The sequence below is a fragment of the Balaenoptera borealis genome (genome assembly GCF_965194805.1).
Source record: "Balaenoptera borealis genome assembly, chromosome: 5".
NCBI lineage: Eukaryota > Metazoa > Chordata > Mammalia > Artiodactyla > Balaenopteridae > Balaenoptera > Balaenoptera borealis.
In genome coordinates this window covers 1,740,017-1,761,523 of record NC_138862.1, presented here as the reverse complement: position 1 = coordinate 1,761,523, position 21,507 = coordinate 1,740,017, and the positions used below count along the sequence as shown (strand labels likewise).

Below are 21,507 nucleotides of genomic sequence, written 5' to 3'. Positions count from 1 at the left end.
GGGCGTCAGTGAGCCATCTGCCCGCCAGGCATGTTCCAGGGCCGCAGCCCGCACGTCACTCCAGCTGCGGCAGGTGTGGAAGAAGCTGTTTTTGCGCTGTTCTTTTGCTAGTTTGTCACAGCACACAGACAAAATTCTCAAACATACATACGAGGCTTGAAATAATGGAGACCGTAAACCCATTCACTAGCGCACACTTGAACTGGATTACCAAGGGACAATTATTCTCCAAAGCCATGACCACTTGAAGCATAAAAAAGAAGGGCACACTGCTTCACAAACACCCTCCAGCCCAGGCGAGGGTGTCACTGCCCTCGCTCTCTCGCTGCAGAACCCACACGGAGCACCCGGCGGTGGCGAGAGGGGGCCTGGCGTCAGAGCAGGGGCGCCACCTCCTTCCTGCGCCCCTGGCTCCGCAGCTCGGCCGAAGCTTCTTGCCAAAGCCCCCACCTCCCCAGTGCAGGTGGGCTGCAAGCACAGCCCCCAGGCCAGGGGCTCTAGAAGCCACGACTCCAGCTCCGGGGTGCCCTGCTGTGCCTCTAAGCCCCCAAGTCACTGAAGGAGCGCCTGTCGCGTGAGGGTCACCCCGCCAGCAGCGAGGCTGCACAGAAACTGACCGGAAGGTCCCGCTCACAGGACCTTCACACCGGCAGGAAGGCCAGGACGGGCCGCAGGGAGCTGTCGTCCCGGCGACAGTGCCCTCGCTGCCTCTCCCCCTGGGAGCCTGGTGGTCTCAGCCGGACTATGTGTCTACACCCATCTGGCACCAGCCCTGACTCAGCGCCGAGTCTCTGGGGACGGACCCAAGAGCCGCTTTCCTCTTCTGTTGTGTGCTAAGCACCCTAGCGATCCTGATGTAGAGAACCAGCGCTGGTTAAACTGTGAGGGAGGAAAAGGACAGGGCCTTCCATCTCAGGAAAGCACGGTGGTAACAAATACAGGCTTCCTTCCATATAATTATGGGTCAACTGATTCTGACAAAGGTCCAAGGCGATTCAATGCAGGAAGGATTTTCTTCTCAACAAATGGTGCAAGACAATTGGACAGCCACATGTCAAAAAATGAAGCTAGCTCCTACCTAATGCTATACTCCAAAATTACCCAAAATGGGCCAAAAACCTAAATTTAAGAGCTATAAATATAAAACTTCTAGAAGAAAACACAGGAGAAAATCTTTTCAATCTTGGGTTATATGACACCAAAAGCATAATCTATACAAGGAAAAACTGCTGAACTGCGTTTCACTGGAAATGAAAACCTTTGCGTTTCAGAGGACCCCATTAAGAAAATGAAAAGGAGGGACCTTCCCTAGCGGTCCAGTGGTTAAGACTCCATGCTCCCAATGCAGGGGGCATGGGTTTGATCCCTGGTCAGGGAACTAAGATCTCACATTCCACACAGCTCGGCCTAAAACATAAAAAAGAAAAGAAAAGAAAAAGGAAAAGGAAAAGGAAAGCTGCAGAATGGGAGAAAATATCTGAAAATCATATTGATACATCTGATAAAGGACTCTGTATCCAAAATATATAAAGAACTCTTAGGACTAAATAAGAAGACAACCCAATTAAAAAATGGGCAAAAGTTCTTAAGTTCACCAAAAAAGATAGGTGAATGGCTCATACGCCCATGAAAAGATGCTCAACAGCATCGGTTATTAGGGCAATGCAGTCCAAACCCACGAGACCCACCTCACACCCAACAGGACAGCTGGCATCAGACACCACCAAGAGGGTGAGGAAGTGGAGAGCTGAGAACTCAGCACTGCGGGTGGGAGTGTAAAATGGTGACACGACACGCCGGGAGGCCCACTCCTGCGCATCCAGCCGAGGGAGGGGGAAACCCGTCCGCACAGACTTAGGTCCCGTGTTCGCAGCTGCACCGTCACAACAGCCGAAGAGGGAAGCAGCCAAATGCCCATCGACGGGTGAGCGGGTCCATTCCCGGTGGACACAGCTCGGTGGTGACGGAAAGGAGCCGCTCCCACAGGCTGCGCCGGAACCTCGAAGACACCACGCCCAGGAAAAGGAGCCAGACACCGAAGATGCTGTATTGTGTGATTCCACTTGCAGCAGAAGTCCAGAAAAGGCAAACTGACAGAGTCAGAGAGCAGATCAGAGGGTGCCCGTGGCTGAGGGGGACTGAGTGCACAAGGGCATGAGCACGTGTTTGGAAATGCTCTAAAAGTGAAGTGTGATGACTGCAAAACTCTATAAATTTAATTTACTAAAAATCATTGACTTGTGCACTTAATACAGGTGAAACTCTGCATGTAACTTCTATCTCAATAAAGCTATTGAATGCACCCGGCCACACCAGGCTGAGAGATCAGCCTCAGCACCACTGCCACCTCGGGCGTCCCGGGCACGGCGGGGCGCTCAGCGCTCTCCCACCCGGGGCCAGTAGAGATCTCCCCCTGCTACCCTGTGTGACAGCCACAATGTCTCCAGACACTGCCCAAAGTCCCTGGGGGCGAGGCCACACCTGGTGACAACACTGGTCTAGACCCGTCGTCCAGCGTCTGCCTGAACCATGGCAGTGCTGCCGGCATCCTGCTGATTGGATGTCCGTAACTTATACTGGACAATGACGTTTCCACTTTCTTTTATGACTGCAGCGAATGTTGTAATAAACTTCCTCACACAGAGGTTTTCCTAACAGAATGTCTGATGAAGACATTCCCAGGGTGGGAACCACTGGGTCAGAGAACATACAGTGCAAATTATAAACATCTATTGTAGTATCTCAGGTTTATCTGAGCAGGCACAATCCTGACAGGAGCCAGGCTTCTGTAAAGAAAGAAGAAAGGCTGGTGCGGAGGGCGGTGCCGTGACCGTGGCCTGGGCACCCAGCATGAGCCAAGCACGACCTAGGAGGAGCCGCAGCCAGGGGAATCCTCCCCGCCGCAGATGTGAACCAGCTGGGACCCAAGTGCGCCAGCGGAGATGCGGGGATAGGGTCAGCCAAGGGCTCCCAACCGCTGGGGAAGGGAAGGGCCTTCTCATCTCACCACAGCCTCGGGGCCCTAATCTGGAGACGGGACAGCGGCTCGGCCACAGACCAGGCAGGGAGGTCACCATGCAGCTGCTTGAAGAAACCTGGGGCAGGACAGGAACGGGGCAGCAAGACGCCAAGGGCTTCACGCCTCTTCCAGCCACGGAGCATAAACCGCCGTCCTGCACGGCACGGCTCCTCCTGTCCTGCAGAAGCTCGCGTCGACCCTCCACAGCTGCCACGCCGCAGCCAAGGGCCAACGAGGTTGCACAGGCCAGAGACCCTGCAGCTGGAAGAGGTGGAAGTGAAGCCACTGGTCTAAAAAGGTGTCGAGGCTCTGTACTGATCCTAGTAAGTGAAGGTCAGAGAGGCAGAGTGACTGCCTAAGACCATAAAGCCAGGCCAGCCATACACGGCTCGGGGCCCGCAGCCGTCAGTGTGACTGACCGGAAGCCCCAGGCCTCCCCCACTGGGTCACAGGCTCAAACTCCGCCCTAAGCTCGGCCGGAGTCACTAGAGTTCTTGTCTCCTTTTAATCAGAGAACAGGCTGTGGTGATTTTATTGCTGTTGGTTAATTTGTTGTGTTCCCCACCCTAGTCCCCTAATCTTGTTCTTTCAGGGTAGAGATTTGGGGTCACCTAGGACACGCCTGTATCCTCAGACGAGGGCCCTAATATAACAGGCACTCAGTATTTGTTGCCTGAACATCTGAAAAGATGTTCTCTTCGTTGCACAGCTGAGGCTCCGAAGGTAAGCACTACTGCAACAGCACCAGACTCGCAGAAACGGAGGCAAGTGTGGTTTTTAGAAGCACTAGGGTATGGAAGAAACTCTGGAAACAATCAAAGAATAAAATGAGAGAAGAGAAAACCTATCACTAAGGAGTGAAACTCAGCCAGCTGTCTGCCAAAACAGCGGAGTGAGACAAATCAATAGGAGGACAGTTAATTCCTTAATAGATGTTTTAAGTACATTTGTAAACGGCCTCTTGTTTGTGAAAGGATCTGGAACAGGACCAAAACCCAAACTCACCAGATCTTGAAGCAGGGGAATTCCATACTAACGCAAAAGCCTTATTCAAACATAAAAGTGTTCTACCTAAAAATAGTTCTAATTACTTTTTAAGATAAGTTTTCAAAATATCGGTTTAATTTTACTTTATTTATCTGTAATTAGTAATATTTATCCTAACGGATTCTTAACAATAAACACTTTAAAAAAAACCATACTGGGAGGCTCAAGTGTCCCTGGAAGGGCTTCGCAATAGTCTCCCGTGGGTGCGCACCAGCCTCGTCTTCCAAAGACGGAAAAACCGTCAGGGGCCCGCTGACCTGTGCACTCACAAAGGCCTTCCAATCATCTGTGCACCCCAGCCAGGCCAGCTGCCCTGGGGCGTACTGTTTCCCTAAAGATGAAAAGCTATAGCTGACCCAAGTGCACAATGCCCTGTAACATCAAACGAAGGACACCACTGACCAGGAGACCCACCACACAATTTGTAAGTGCTTCAGGGGGTGAAGGACACAACACCATATTAGATACAAACACAGACTGTGAAGTCATCATCATGCCAGAAACATTTAAACAGAAAAAAAATAGGTATCACAGGCCCAAACAATTAGGGTATAACAAATGATCAGGAAATGTTAGGTGCGCTGTACTTTCTCTGGATAGTGTTTATTAATTATTTTTAAAACAATCTGCTTATCAAAACAACTCATGTTCACACCCAGTTTCATGCACTACTCTAAGCCCCACAGACCACACTGAGCAGCAAGCTGTTTCTCAGACTACATGGGACACAAGCACGGGGCAAACGCAGAAGGTCTGGCGAGGCTGACACTACACCCCCTCACACACCTTCCAGGCCCACCCCACTAGAGCACGCCTCAGCCCAACGGAACCCCACCTGAAAACTTTCTAGCTACTTTCTCATTTTACTAACGAGACTACTGAAATGGATTATAAATTTCAACTTCCTAAAGTCTACCTAACCACATTTTGTTAAAAGTACAGTCTGAGAATGGCCAAGAATTGCACATCTAAGGTAGAAACATGAGAAAAAAAGGGCCTGGGTCATAGGGCCAAAGAATACTCTGGAATCAGGGGTCCATTTGGCTCTTTCCAAGCAACATCACTGTAAGTGAAATATGAAATCCAGTCAGGATCTTTCTAGAATGAGGTCAGGACCCACACTGCTCACCTTAGAACTAAGCCAGATCTCTAAGTCAGGGACAAGGGAAGGCCAGACAAGGAACACAGAAAAGGAGAAGCAGCAGAGGAGCTGAAGAACTGGGAAGGGAAGGGAGGGGGAGGGGAGGGGAGGGGAGGGGGAGTGGGAGGGGGACGAATCCAGGCACACAGGCGGGCAGGGCCCAGGCGGCACCAATAGGCCTGGGGCGTCACCCACACCCTGAGGACCCCTCCGCACCGTCAGAGCCCCAGGCTCACAGGGACTCCTTGAAGCCAAAGCCCATTCTGTTTGAGGCTAACCCAACACGCAAACTTCATTATTTTGAAACTCTACAAATATACTTACAACTAAACCTTTTACTGGTTCTAAGGAAGTACTTTCATTTCTTTTGGATGAACGTACGTGTTGTCTGCTTTCAGATCCGCAGACACAGAAAAGCTCGATGACAGAGGCGCACTTGGCCTTTTTTCCCCATTGACGCTTCTGATCACTCACAGTGCAGAATGTGATTCATGGCTCTAATTTCCAATAAAGGCTTAAAACCAAACAACACATATGATTATGATTAACTTACATGATCAATGCCTCCCATTCAAAAAAATTCTCTTCATTCATGGGGCCTGCAGGAAAAGAAGAAATTCCACAACTTTACTTTGAAGGAAACTTTGGCAATTAAGAGTAAATGATAAAGAGGCGAACTTCACACTACCTTACCTGCCACAATTCCTTCCGGAGGATTCAGTGTTAATTCTATAAGGTTAAAAAGTAAAACCATTATGAAAAAGAATGAATATTATGTTGCATTTTAACAAAAAACATTAAAACGTATACAAGGCTATAAATTATATGGCATACATATTAGCAGATGAAAATTAAAATTCTGCTTGTCCCAAGTGAACACCTGCTGCAGTTACATTTCTGATCAAGACTATGTCAACAGCTCTTTATACCAGCAAAAAGGAGAATTTTAGAACTGTCAACACTTTCACTTTACAATGAAGAAACAAACAAAAGGTGTTGTTAACTCTCTTTCCAAAATACTCCTGCTGGTTATTTTGATTAAAGCTCATAAATCAAACACAGTATATTATTTCCTAACTGAAGGGATTTCCTGTCATTTTGAGAGTGGGCACAAAGCTTTCTGAATGAGACAAAGTAGAGCTATGAGCCCGCGCCAAGGTTTCAAAAGCCTGGTATTATCAAGTCCGTCAGCGCCGTATAGGCTGGCTGTCAACCTCCGACACCACGCTACAAAATCCATGAGCCCCCCCACGTGTGAGGTCCCGCAGAACAGCAGAGTGAGAGAGAGGCAGGAAGAAACCATCGGCCGCAGCATTCCTCAGCAACTGAAGGCTAGTAGTTGTTCTAAGGCTCTGCCAACCTGGAAGCTGTCCTTTCCACTCCTGGCCTCCTGGCTTTGTATGAGATACGGGAGGCTACAGAATGAAACCACACCTGCGGGCAAATGTGGCAAATCTGGCAAGGAGAACACCGGGCGACGGAGGAGCACTCGGCAAGAAGGACGGCCACGGGAGCGAGGGGTCAGGTGGCAAGGGCACCCCCTCTGGGCCGAGTGCAGGGCCGGGACATGACTAAAACAGTGAGAAACACACAGGAGATCAACAAAACCAAAAGCCAGTTCTCTGAAGAGACATAAAACTAACAATTCCCTGCCAAGTAAACATAAAGCGTAAGGACCAGAAAAGAAAAAATAATCATTATTCACAGATGCTCCGCTTACCTACATAAAGTCCAAAAGAGTCAAAAGATAAATTATAATAAAAAGTGATTTTGTCAAAGTTGCTGGATACAAGGTCAATCAATACATACAACTGAACTGTACTTCTATATATCAGCAAGTTAGAAAAGTCTAAAAAAGACACCAATTATAATGGGAAACATGCAGAAATTAGCTTTTCAAAAATGTGCAAGATCTGTAACAGGACAGAAAACATCATTAACAAAAAATTTTAATAAATGGAGATTATATCACATTCATAGACTAAAACATAATGGAGTTATGACTAAACTAAATGGAGACCTTAATAAATGGAGTTATAGACTAAAATAAATGGAGACCTTAATAAATGGAGATTATATCACGTTCATAGACTAAAACATTCAACATTGTCAAGTTATCAATCCTCTTCAAACTGCACCTACGGATCGAGCGCAACCTCAGCCAAAACCCCACCAGGTTTTCTTGTCTGACTCTGCCTAGGTAAACACACATGAACATGTGAACGACCAGAACAGCCAAGGCATTCTCTAAAAAGGGTAAACTGAGAACCATCCATGGGCTAGCAAGACTCATTACAGAGCTGCAGTAAGTAGGCAGTAGACACTGGCACAAAGTTCAGTAGACGATGGAACAGAAGCGAGCACGCCCAGCGCAGGCCGTGCAAAGAGAGGTCCTCCATCTGCTAGGAAGGTCGCCCCACAGGAAAGAGGTGAAAGAACAGAAGAACACAGGTGAAAAAAGAAAACCCTTTTCCCTATCTCAAACCACATACAAAAATCAAAGTATATAAGGAAAAGGGGAGAAGGGGCATGAGAACTAGTAGAAAATATACACATGGGCCTCTGCCCCAGTTCCCAGCAAAGCTCCTAAGTCCCTCGTAAATTCCCAAGTGACAAGAGCACCAGGCGCATCTCCCACTGTGGGTGGCTGCTGGTCACAAGACCGAGCCATGATTAGAAGGTTTCAGGCCCACCCTCCATTCTCCAGAGTGAGAGGGGCTGGAGATGGAGTTACGGGTGAGTGAGGCCCACGTGGGGAAGCCGCCATACAATCCCACTAGCATAAGGGCAGGGAGCTTCCGGGCTGGCGAGCACGTGGCGGGGCTGGCAGGGAGAGGCACCCAGAGAGCAGGAAGCTCCGGGCTCCTCCCCACCCCTGCCCTCTGCTTCTCTTCCATCCGGCCGTTCCTGGGTTCTACCCTTCTACAATATACTGGAAACCACGCAAGTAAAATGCTTCTCTGGGTTCTGTGAGCTGCTCTGGCAGGTTAATCAACCCCAAGGAGGGGGTCACAGAAACCTCCAATGTATAGCCGATCAGTCAGAAGCACAGGCGATACCCTGGATTTGCCATGGGCGGGGGAGGGGGAGCAGCCTCGTGGGACTGGGCCCTTAGCCTGTGGGATCTGACGCACTAACTCCAGGTAGGTAGTGTCAGAACTGAGTGCAATCGCAGGACACCCAGCTGGGGTCACAGAAGTGCCGGGTGCAGGAAGACCCCCATGCGTCTGTCGTCAGAAGTGCTGTGAGTGCGGCAGTTGAAGGAGCGTAAAGGAGAAGTACAGGACAAGTGAGGTTTTCTAAACAGGGCAAGAGAGTGCAACCGGCCCATCACCAAAGCGGGCACAGAGGCAAACGAGCATGTGGGAAGATGCTCAACGGTGAGTCAGAGGGAAACGGAATGAGGACCACTAACAGACACTGCTCTACAGCCCGACTGCTGAGAGTCTCTTCACTTGGACCAGAAGAGCTAAAATTCAGAAGACTGCTAATACCAGCATGGGTAAGTTCTGCAGCTGGGTCTCTCACGCTTCACCAGTGGGAATGCAAAATGCTTTGGCTGCCCCTGGCGAACAGTTTAAACATGTACTCACCCTGAGACCCTGCAACTCTACTACGGACTGCCTACCCAAGAGAAATGAAAACCTGTTTTCTTGACTACCTTGTGCACACGCAGGAGCCCTGTCCTGGTGGTCAGTGAGCCCCTTCTCAGCACCTAGCAGAGCACCTGGCATGAAGTGGGTGTTCAGGAAATACTTGATTGACTACGTTGTTTATAGAAAAGGTTTACATTGTACTTTCATTTGCTTGCTTTGGTGCTGTAAATCTGTAATATTTTCTTATGCTTGATTCTCAGGGATTAAAGACTGTGGACAAAGCAAAGTACCTCCTTCCCCTTCCCCAACAGAAATGTATATTATTTATCTTAACACAAAGTGTATACGTTCAGTTAATAAAAATGATATAAATAATAGTTTTATCATCAAAATGGTAATACTGCATTAAGGATCCTGAGATCTCTTGCATTCCTCTCTGGGAGCTGACCCCCCGGCTGCAGCAGACCCAGTGTTCAACACCTGCTGCTAAGGTAGATCCTGCCACACTGCTCCTACAACGGAGCCAGCGAGCACGAAGCCCGAAGAAATCCTGGAGCCTTGATACCAGCTGCACGGCTGCAACCAGCATAACAGACAGCGCGTGCTGAACTCTGTAGGCAGCTAAGGACCAGGAGAGTCAGGGATGCAGTAGCGCGTCGAACTTGAACCACACGGAGAATGCGTGCCACTGAGTTGGAAAACCCCACCAGAGAAACACGTTTCAGAGGGAAGAAAATAGTCTAGTTCCGAAAACATCAAGTTAAAGATGCTTGTAAGTCATCTAAGTGCGGACGGTCAAGGAGGAAACTGGACGTGAGACTAGAGCCCTAAACAGTAGTCCAGACTGGACACATAAAACAGGGGTCCTGAAACAGGATGGTACCTGAAAATAGGAATGGAATACAAACAAATGAAATTAAAACTTATGTCCCCAAGGACTTCTATGTGAATGTGCCCAGCAACTTTACTCACAATAGCCCCACACTGGAAACAACCCAAATATCCATCCACTGGTAAATGAATGAGGGGTGATCCATCCACACCAGGAACACTAGGCAGCAACAGACAGGAGCAAACCACCGGCACACGTGACAACAAGGGTGACTCTCAAAGCACTGGGCTGGGTGAAGGAACCTGACATAGAGGCTACACACTGTGTCTATTTATACAAAATTCTAGAAGAAGCAAAGCTATAGTAATAGAAAGCAAACCCAACATTGCCAGAGACCAGGGGCCAGTCACAAGGGAACTTTCCAGGGCAATGGAAACAGTCTCTCACGATTGTGTTGACAGCTATACACAGCATACACGTGTCAAAGCTCAAAGAATGGTATACTTGGAACTTCCCTGGTGGCGCAATGGTTAAGAATCCACCTGCCAATGCGGGGGACACGGGTTTGAGCCCTGGTCCGGGAAGATCTCACATGCTGCGGAGCAACTAAGCCCGTGTGCCACAACTACTGAGCCTGCGCTCTAGAGCCCGCGAGCCACAACTACTGAGCCCGTGTGCCACAACTACTGGAGCCTGCGCGCCTACAGCCCGTGCTCCACAACAAGAGAAGCCACCGCACCGCAACAAAGAGTAGCCCCCACTCGCCACAACTAGAGAAAGCCCGCACGCAGCAACAAAGACCCAACGCGGCCAAAAATAAATTAATTAATTTTTAAAAAATGGTATACTTGAAATTGACACATTTTATAGCGTGTAAATTTTATCTCAATAAAGTTGACCGCCCCAAATTAATGTTTTTTTATGAAATATAAAACAATAAGTCTCCTAGAGGATAATGCAGAAGAATCTCTTCATGCTCTTAGTGTAAAGACTCCTTAAACAGAACTAACTGTAAAGTTAATAACCAAAAAGCACGAACCATAAAGGAAAAGACTCATAAAATTAAGAGCACTAAAATTAAGAACTTCTGGGAATTCCCTGGAGGTCTCGGGGGAGGGAGGGAGGCAGGCACAGGTTCCATCCCTGGTCCGAAATCCATAAGCCAAGCAGCGCAGCCAAAAAAACAAAAAAGAAGCAAACAAAAAGTCTCACATCAAAAGATATCTTTGTTTTTAATATTCAAAGGAGACAAGGCAAGGCCACCCCCTGCCCAGGGCACAGTCACAGAGCCTCGCTGGAGAGATGGGAGCGGATCAGCACTCCCGGGCCTGGGCCTCCGGCAGCCTGATGTCCCCCTTGAGTCCTGAGAGCCAAGACCCGGCCACCACCTCCTCCTGACACTCAAACCCACAGTTCTTTTAACCCAGCTGACCCCTGTTCTACCCCTGCCTGAGTCACTGGCACCGACCGCCAGGCCAGCTCCCTCCACTCCAGCCAGGGGGTGCCAAGCCCCAGAGCCACCTCTCCTACCTGCAGAGCCCGCCCTGAGGAAGCACTGCTGACGTCCAAGCCTTCACTCCCTCCTGCCCACCCACCCTTCCTGCCTTTTCCCCGAGAAGACCCTTCTCAGAGGACCCTTCTCAGGAAGGCGTGCTTCTCCCCTATTGCCCACTTTATACAGTTTAAAGGCTGTTCTTATTTTAAATAATACTAAAATAGCTTCATTATCCTAAAAAAAAACCCAAAAAACAAAAAAAAAAAACCACCTTTAAGAGAATGCAAAGGTAAGCCCCGGAAAGGAAGAAGACATCTGCAACAGATATAGCCAAAAAAGAGCTACTATCTGAACTTTGAAAGAATGCCTTACAAATCAATACAAATACATAAACAACCCAAAAGAAAATCAAGCACAAGCAAGCCTTGAACAGGCACTTCACACACACACACACACACACACACACGACACCTAAGTGGCCAATAAACCTAAGACAAGGTGTTCAACCTCATTAATTGTGGGGAAAAGCAAACTAAGCCCACAATCAGAGTACTACCCCAACCAGAATCACCCAGTGACCACAGCTGAGAGGGCTGACCCTACGAAGTGTCCACACAGAAAAGGAGCCACAGAAATAGAATGCCAGAAGGAGTGTGAATTGGTACAACCACTTTGAAAATGAGGTTGCTCTCACCTCCTATGACCTAGAAATTCCTCTCCAGAGTGCAAACTCACAGAAATATGTGCACATGTGCACCAAGAGACATATCAAATAATTTTTTTTTTTTTACTGTTGATATCATGACTTAGAAGACTAGCTTCAGAATCTAGGTAGCAACCAACACGCAGAGCAACTTGAAACAAATTATAACAATCCCCGTATGTGTCAACTTCTGGAAAAACATGGGGAAATAGCAGGTGAAATGTCACTGGATGTGATTAAGGAATTTTATATTGTAACATGTGGCACTCTCCCAAAAGGGACAGAGAATGGGCTCTGACCAAGGATAGTAGCTTAAGCAAGAGTAAGGAGGAGAATTCGCCAGTACCACTGCTGAAGAGCCTTGATGAATCTAAATCTTGTAAGACAAAGGACAATCTAAGTATTTCTCCATTGTCATGAAAATATTGTTGACTGGTGTTTTGAAAGTTGGTCATGTGTCTCTATTTTGCTATATAATGTTTTTTTGTTTTGTTTTTTAAATTTGTTTATTTATTTTTGGCTGTGTTGGGTCTTCGTTGCTGCGCGCGGGCTTTCTCTAGTTGCAGCGAGCAGGGGCTACTCTTTGTTGTGGTGCATGGGCTTCTCATTGCAGTGGCCTCTCCCGCTGCAGAGCACGGGCTCTAGGCGCACGGGCTCAGTACTTGTGGCGCTCGAGCTTAGCTGCTCCGTGGCATGTGGGATCTTCCCGGATCAGGGCTTGAACCTGTGTCCCCTGCATTGGCAGGCAGATTCTTAACCACTGTGCCACCAGGGAAGCCCCTATATAATGTTATAGTTACAATCCTAATCACAGACTCATTCAATTCCAGGCGGTATTCTTCTCTTTACGCTTGCTTCGTGGTGCTATCTGAAGCTCTGAGGAGCTAGACAAGCCGCAGGGCGATGGCTTGAGCACCCACACTTGGCCAATACGACCAGAAGTAGCCAACCACAAATCACATATCAACTAACAGATATCAACTACACTTCCTCTCTGCAAAGCTATTCCAGGCAGCAGGGGTGTCGTGGTGAATGAGACAGACAAGGTCCTGCCTCCAGTGAGCTTCAGTTCTAGTGGCGGAAGACAGGCAGTGAACACAGAGACATATAAACACAAAGAGTGTTTCAGATACTGACGAGCGCAGTGAAGAACACAATGAAGTGACAGCACGACATGGCCAGGTGGTCAGGAGAGGCCTGCTGGGCAGGTGGTACTGGAGGTGGGCTCTCTTTTTTTTTTAACTGAGGTATAATTGATATGGAACATTATATTAATTTCAGGTGTACAACAAAGCGATTCCATAATTGTATCTATTGTGAAATGATCAGCACAATGCGTCTAGCTAACGTCCATCACCACAGAGAGTTACAAATTTTTTTCTTGTGGTGAGAACTTTTAAGACCTACTCTCTTAGCAACTGTCAAACACACAACACAGCTTTATTTACTACCGTCCCATGCTGTACGTGGCATCCCCAGCGCTTCTCATCTTCTGTAAGAAAAAGCCCCACGCCAGATTAGGGCGGATGAATTGCCAAGTGCTAAAGAGGGGCGGAGGACAGAATGTCGGTGGGAAAGGGAGCGGGGCACCTGAAGCCTCGAGGAGGAGCTTACACCAAAAAGAGCTGGCCTTATTTCTCCTTTGCGGAGATCCCCTGGGAACTCCCCTACGTGACACCCTCCCTTCAGGGTCACAACTGCCACCTCCAGCAGCCTGTCCACCTGCATCCTTGGTCAACAGCGGCATCTACCGGTCAGCAAAGAATTACAGCAACCGAGTTTTCCAGACGGAGGGAATGTTTCTAGATTACATTGTTTCCTTGTTTTGTTTTTTGTTTTCAAAACACACACCCACAACCATATAGTTTCATGTTTAATGATAAAAACAACTTCAAAAAGAGAAACAAAATCTTAACAATATCAGAGAAATTTGCAATGACCATTCGTTGGCACTGATTCCTTGAGAATGTTAATTGGTTAATAAAAACACTGCTTTAAATAAATAGTGGCTTTAAAAATAGACACCACGCAAAATAAAATATAAATATAAACTTTGACCAGTAGTCCTACTTCTCAGAATCTATCCCTCGGCAAGAAAAGACACATGCGTAAAGTTATTCATTTCAGGACTTTTTGTAATAGCAAAAAAAAAACTGGAAACAACCCAAATGTCTATCAATAGGGGACCAGTCAAATTATGATACGTCTACTGATGGGACACTTTGCGGCTGTAAAAGGGAATGATGAACACCTCTGTGTCCTAGTACAGAATGAACTCCAGGACATAGTAAATGACAAAAAGTGCATTAGAGTGTATAACTAGGGTCTTTAAAAAAGAAGTAATTAAATGAGGCCAGCGGGGTGGGCCCTAATCCAATCTAACAGATGTCCTTATAAGAAGGAGATTAGGGCACAGACATGGACAGAGGGACAAACGCTGTGAGGACACACGGAGAAGGTGGCCGTCTACACGCCCAGGAGAGAGGCTTCAGGAGGGACCAGCCCTGCTGCAACTGGATCTCCGACTGTAAGGGAATAGTTTCTGTGGTTTAAGCTCCTTAGCCTGTCATACTTTGTTACAGCAGCCCAAGCAAACTAATACAGTGCTCAAACAACTGGACGGCCATTTGCAAATCATCTCCAAATAAACCTTGACCTTTATCTCATACCACATACAAAACTTTACTTGACATTGAAACGTAAGAGCTGAGAGTATAAAGAAATCATAGGACAAAACCTTAGTGATCTTATGTTAGGCAATGATTTTCTAAACACAATACAGAAAGCAAGAAATGTTTGAAAAGTCAATCTACTGGATGTCACTGAAAATTTTAAAACCTTTGCTCTTTTAAAGGCAATGTTATGAAAATTACAAGGCAAACCACAGGAGCTGTCATTCAAGGGACAGAGCCTTTCCGTCCAGCCTAGTGAAGGAGCTGCAGATCCCTGCCACACAACCACATGCACACAGCTCACAACAATGCACTGTACACTTCAGATGGCAACAGGGCAACAGTATGTGTTTCTTACCACAATTTTTTAAAAGGCAACCTACAGTCTAAGTGAAAATGTTTACAAAATATCCAACAAAACACCTGTACCTGCATTATATAAAGAACTCTTATAACTTAATAAGGAAACAATAAACTCGATTAAAAACTGAGGAAAAGATTCAAGACACGTTATCAGAAAAGATATGTGGATGGCATATACAAACATGAACTAAAACCACAATGACATGTCACTGCACACCCAACAGAACGACTAAAACTTCACAACTGACCACACCAAGGGTCAGCAACGAAGTGGGACTCTTGATACACTGCTGGTGGGGATGTAAAATGGTACAACCACTTGGGAAAACAGTTTGGCTATTTCTTAAAAATTAAACACACACCTCACATATGACCCAGGAATTTACTCAAAAGAAACAAAAGCATATGTCCACGAAAAGACAGGTTTAACCCTAACCCTAACCCAAATGTGCACAGCAGGTTTATTTGTAACAGCCAAGAACTGGAAACGATCCAAAGGTCCACCAACAGGTGACTGCAGCAACAAGCGGTGGTCTGGAAGGGGCTACTGACCCAAGCAACAACCTGGATGAACTGCAGCATGATTATGCCGAGTGAAGGACCTCTGACAAAGAAAGCACGGAACAACTACAGGAGCGACCGAAGGCAGATCAGCCATTGCCTGGGACCTGGGGGTGCAGGAGAGAGAAGGCCAAGCCAGATTACAAAGAGGCAGGAGGAGACTGGGGGGCGGTGGTTACTCAGCATCCTAACTGTGGCAATGGCTTCACAGGTGTGTGCACGTACATCCAAACTCATCAAATGTACGCTTAAATACATCAGCTTACTGTATGTCCATTATACCTCAATAAAACTGTTTTTAAAAGGGTGGCTAGGGCTTCCCTGGTGGCGCAGTGGTTGAGAATCTGCCTGCCAATGCAGGGAACATGGGTTCGAGCCCTGGTCTGGGAAGATCCCACATGCTGCGGAGCAACTAGGCCCGTGAGCCACAACTAGTGAGCCTGTGCGTCTGGAGCCTGTGCTCCGCAACAAGAGGCCGCGATAGAGAGAGGCCCATGCACCGCGATGAAGAGTGGCCCCCGCTTGCCACAACTAGAGAAAGCCCTAGCACAGAAACAAAGACCCAATACAGCCAAAAATAAATTAAAAAAAAAAAAAAAAAAAGTGTGGCTAAAAAAAAAAGACACCACAAAGGTTGAAAAGACAAAGCACAAACTGGGATAAAATACTTGTAACACATATAACCAACAAAGGGTTAGGAATATAAAAAGGGATAGGGAATTTATAAAGAACTCCTACAAATCAGTAAGAAAAAGAAACCACACTATGGAAATCTGGTAAAAGATACGGACATTTCACAAAGGGAAAACATGACAGGATGCTCACCTTCATTGATTAGTCATGATCTACAAATTAAAACCACAAGGAAGCACATCACACCCACCGGATGGGAGGAAACAGACCCCGCACAACACCAAGGTGTCGGTGAACATCCACAGCGATGCACGCGGAACACGCACACAGGGAAGCATCACGCATAAGGCCGACCCGCGAGCGCTCCAGGGCCGCGTCACACCGTGCACAGGCACCAGAAATGTCCACAGCAACCAATCTGTATAATAAGCAAAGGCTGGAAATAACCTACATGCCCAGCAGTAAAGGACAAATTGTGCCTTATTCATAAAACGAAATACTACGCAGCAGTGAAAATAGACACAGCTGTATGTTTCAACATAAATGAATCTCAGAAAGAGTGCTGAGCAAAGATTCAATTTGCAGAATACATACTGTGCAATCCTATTTCCACTAAGTACAAACACAGGCAAAAGTAAACAAAATGTTGTGTAGGAGGATATTAAGTGATAGAACTATAAAGAAAAAGAAAAGAACAAGTCACACAAAATTCGGTGGTGGTAACTCCTGGTGGGGGTGGGAAGGAGCACAAACCAGACTGCTCAGTTCCTGCTAACGTCCTACTTCTTAGGCTGGTGTCACAGGTACAGGTGTTCATTTCACTATGTCATCTGAAAGTACACCTTTTATATCCTTTACATACATAACATACTTTACAATAAAGGATGCTTTAAAAAACTAAAACGGGTTAATGACAGGGAAGGATGACAGTAATGGGAAGGACAGGCTGAGTCTGGTGGTTCAGAGAAGGTGTCTCCAGGGGAGCAGGGCGAGGAAGGGCCGACACCCCAAGAGGAGTGCGCTGCTGCAGCCACCAAGTGGGGCTGGGGAGACGCGCCGGGGCGCAGGGGTCAGTGAGGTCAGAGGCAAGAGAAGGGCCGGAGCACACAGAGCCTGAGAAGTCACTGCAAGGGCTTCTGGACAGAGCGACCCGATCTGACTTTGCTGTGCTGAGAACCGAGCCAAGCGGGGCAAGAGAGAAGCAGACCGCCGTCAGGGCTGGGCTGCAGTTACCCAGGCCGGAGGCGAGTGGCCTGAGCCAGCACTGGACTCCGCATAAACGAATAAAGTCTGAAGGCAGGTCAACAGGTTACACTTGGATACAGAAGAAAGTGAGTCCTCAAAAGACCAATCTAAGGTTTTGAGCCCAAACGGCTGGAAGAATGAGGCCGCCACTGAGACAGGTAAGGCTGTGGGACAACAACGAAGCAGGAGCACAGCGGCTCGGCGCCACACCTGTAAGTTCGGGGTTCCTACCAGACACTGTACTGGGTTGAACAGTGTCCCCCAGAACCTGTGAAAATAACCTTATTTGGAAACGGGGGCTGTGCAGATGTAATCAAGTTAAAACGAGATCACGCTGGATTAGGATGAGCCCTAAACCAGTGACTGGTGTCTTTATAAGAGGGAAGACGACCACGGGAAGACAGGGGCAGGGACGGGAGTTCTGCTACCACTAGCCAAGGAGCACCGTGGGCTGCCAGCAATGCCCAGAAGCTGGCAGAGGCAAGGAAGGATCCTTCCTAGAGCCTCTGCAGGGAGCCTGGCCCTGCCAACACCTTGATTTGGGACTTCCGGCCTCCAGAGCTGCGAGAGGATACATTTCTGTTGTGTTGTGCTACTCTGTTACGGCAGCCCTGGCAACTAATACCTAAGTCCATCTCTGATACTCCCAGAAAAGGCTAGATGAATGCATGAAGATAAAACAGATAAAACATGGAGAAAAGATATCGGTTTAAGACACCTTGTTTCTTTTCCTGTCTTTCCTTTTTTCTGGTTGTAAGAACCTGGGCAAATCATTTTGTCTGTTATTCAATTTCCTATAAAATTTGTAAAATTAGGGGCCTGAATGGAATCATATCCAAGGTCCTACCACCTCTGAGTTTCTGCAGCTCTGTGACTATTCCAAATACAAGACAGGGGGCCTGAACCCCATCCAAATCTACCTAAACCCATTCCGCACAGAAGTTGCTTCTGTAAAGCCTACCTTTCTACTGGATGTGCCACCTTAGAATGTGGTAGGAGGGCAAACCAGATGCTAAGACACAAAAGACAAGAATCACTAAGTGGGATTTTATCATGTTCCTAAGATACCGCATCAACAACCCCCGTCCCCAGCAACACAATGGAGTCATTTTCTACGGCTGATGTGACGATGACCACAAACTCAGTGGCTGAAAACAACACCCACTGATGATCTCGCGGCTTCCGTGTGTCAGAGCCTGGGCACCGCACAGGCCACTTGGTTCTCTGCCGAGAGCCTCACAAGGCTGCCGCCCCAAGTTCATTCAGAGGGTTGGCAGAATCCTGCTCCCTGCAGCTGCAGGACCGAGGCTCCAGGGCCCTCACCGCTGTCAGCCGGGGTCATTCTCAGATTCTAGAAGCCACCGTGTTCCTCAGCTCCTGGCCCAGCCACGGCAGGGGGTGCTCCTCCTGCGCTGGGTCTCCTGCCTCCCCTCTCCTGTCTCCTCTCCCGTCTGGGGGCCTCACGTGACAATGGGGCTCCACCTCCATAACCCAGGACACTCTCCCCATCTTAATGTCAGCTCGTTAGTTATCTGTAAACAACATCTCCAAAGTCCCTTCACACGGTGCCCAGGTCGGTGTCTGACTGAGTAACCGGGGTACGGGAGTCTTGGGGAGACACCTGTAGAGCTCTGTCTGCGACACACTCCAAAATGTCGTATATTTACACATAAAAACACACACGATACGCTTCTGTGACACAGCTTTGGAAGTCAACTGCTATTTACGTTTTATTACTACAAATTGACAACATGGTTGAGATACTGGATGGGACTTTTGTAAGCACAGAAAAGGGGAAAATATTAGGAAATACAAGTTCAACAATGCAAAGACCGGGCTGAAGCAGTCACCTAAATTCCCCATGCAGGGGTTTAACAGAGTCCTTCTCTACAGAAACGAGAAAATAGTACCTGCTGGCAGTCTAGAAACAGGGCCAAATAAACTAAAACAGATGCAGCGACACAGACCAGGATGGCAGGAAATGGCACGTGTCCCCAAACATCTGACCCCCAGCCAGGTTTCCCATGAGGAGACAGAGGCAACGGCCCCCATCTCCCACCCTCTGTTCAGGGGGAACCATCTCTTCCCCCACTCTGCCCCCCAAAGTCTCCCCTAAATATACATTCTTACTTTAGAGAACACTAGATGGTGAGCGTTATCTAACCATTTATTTTAACGAGCCTGCATTTGCAACTCTGTGGTTTGCTCTAGCCAAACACTGACACCCGCTGCGCAGTGCCGCCAAGATGGTTTAGGAAACTCAGCTGCGTGCGTATTTACCAGTTAGCTTTACGACATTCGTTACTTTAGTTTAGGTGCCAGTTTCTTCGGAAAGTGTCCTCAGTGTAATGACAAAAAGAACAGCTCACGCTGCGGAGAGCCAGCTGTCAGGTACCTGGCTAAGCACCATCTCCACAGACGCGGAGAGGCAGAGGCAGAGGGCGACGTCCGAGGTCAAGGTCCACAGCTAACAAGCAGAGGCAGGTGTGAACCCCCAGCAGGCTCCCGCCCACCTTGCGCCCAGCAAACACAAGGGCATCCATCCCCGGCTTCTCACAGCGCCTCCTCCAAGGGAGCCTCCGCTGTAAAAGGGAGAACACGCTTCTCGCTTCTCCCTTTGCTTTCCCCAAACATCAGAAAATTCTGCGGGCTAAGAAAGCACGAAGGAGGCTTTTGCAACGCTACCCGGGAAGAATGGCAGGTGGCACTGTCCAAAAACCCTGTTCCCTCGTTAAAGAGAAAACCCAAATCTGACCTTTCGCCTCCGCCTCATCAGTACGCGCTTCCCCTCCCAGGACGCTTCCCGCAACTTCTCACTAGGCCGGTGAGCTGTCTCTCCGCCCGGCCCGCCGGCGTCCGCGAGGCTGGGTCGGGGAGCCCTCCGGTTACTGGCACAGCCGGAGCCCAGGGTCCCCAGACCAGCGCCGCGCCGGCTTCTCCCCGCCGGGGGTCGCGGGCGGCCCCCGGCGACCGCACGAAACCCGCCCCGACGGCGCACAGACGGGCCGGGCTCGGCGGCGGACCCAGTCCACGCCCCGCACCCGAACGTCGGGGCGGCCGCCAGCAGCGGGCGGGAGGGGGCGCGGGGCCCGGCGGGGGGCCGAGGGGCGGCGCGCGGCCCCGAACTCACGTTTGTATTCGGCCATCAGCCTCTTGAGCGCCGTCCCCGCCATCTTCCGGGCAACAGCTGCGCCGTCGGCCTCGCCTCCTCAGCGCTCCTCCCTCCCGCCCGAAGCCCGGGCCGCTTCCGGGTCGCCGCGGGGGCACAGGAGCCCTTCCGGGACGCAAGGCGCCTGCGCGGGGCGGGGCGCGTGCGCTGTGGGCGGGGCGGGGCCCTAAGCCGCTTTGTGGGGTCAACGCCGCTTCCGGGGATCCGGATTCCGGTAGGGAACTCTGCAGAAGATCCCGGAGCAGCGAGTGCCTGCAGAGTGTGTGTGAACCGCCTGTTCCGGCCTCTTGGCCTCAGGGCGGCCCCGACGGCGGGGACGGGGATGGAGGATCGTGGACAGAGGATGGAGACGGCGGGGAGGGCGGACGAGGGGGGCGGTGGGCAGGGCTGGCCACTCGCGGGCCGGATGAGCAGATGTCGTTCAGACTATTTGCTGAAGGTACACCGTGGACCGTGTCGGGGCTCCCTCGCTGTCACCCGTGCAGTTCAGAGGAGGCGACTTTCAGGCCCAGCTGCAGTAAGAGCGAGAATCCACGCGCAACACATTTGGTGCCCCGGTGGCTACCCTCACAACGCTTTAGGTTTGAAAAAGTGAGATTGGCGATTGTGGCGGTTTTATGCCGTGTCGGTGTGGTTCTGGATTCCACTCGGCCAAGAGAGGAGCTTTGGGAGCTCGAGGAGGGAGCAGAGCAGCGGCCAGACCTCCCCCACCCCAGGTGTGGATGGGCTCCCCTCCCAACCGCCAGCCTGCTGACCAGCAGCTCCCAGAGGCAGCGGGTCCAGACTTCCCCACGGCCCCCTTGGCAGTCCCCCAGGCCACTGCTTCAGGAGGCTAGCAAGGGGCTGTCATCTTCCTCAGGCCATACATCCCCCCCCACCCCCCGCCCCCGCTGCTGCTCTGGCTTCTCCACTGAGTAATGTGCATCGGATAACTAGACGGGCGAGTCTTTTTTTTTCCGTAACATTCATGGTGGTTCTACTGACTGGCCCACTGATCTGTTGATCTGTTTATGCCTCTTAGAACCCCATTC

At 49.3% G+C, this 21,507-nt stretch overlaps 1 protein-coding gene across 3 annotated transcripts in view; it reads right to left on the bottom strand.

The window, feature by feature from the left end:
• UBE2G2 (ubiquitin conjugating enzyme E2 G2) overlaps window positions 1–20,563 on the bottom strand; it is a 29,378-nt gene extending 8,815 nt beyond the window's left edge. For 2 of the 3 annotated variants that reach the window (XM_082392479.1, XM_082392478.1), the window contains exons 1-3: window positions 20,438–20,563; window positions 5,901–5,936; window positions 5,761–5,806 (exon numbers count right to left, since the gene is read on the bottom strand). In XM_082392479.1, coding sequence (XP_082248605.1) covers window positions 5,761–5,806; window positions 5,901–5,936; window positions 20,438–20,480 — 125 coding nt within the window. In that variant the 5' untranslated portion in view covers window positions 20,481–20,563. The remainder of the gene's footprint in view (window positions 1–5,760; window positions 5,807–5,900; window positions 5,937–20,437) is intronic. The other variant, XM_082392480.1, reaches the window with a different exon arrangement.
• Window positions 20,564–21,507: the final 944 nt, after the last annotated feature.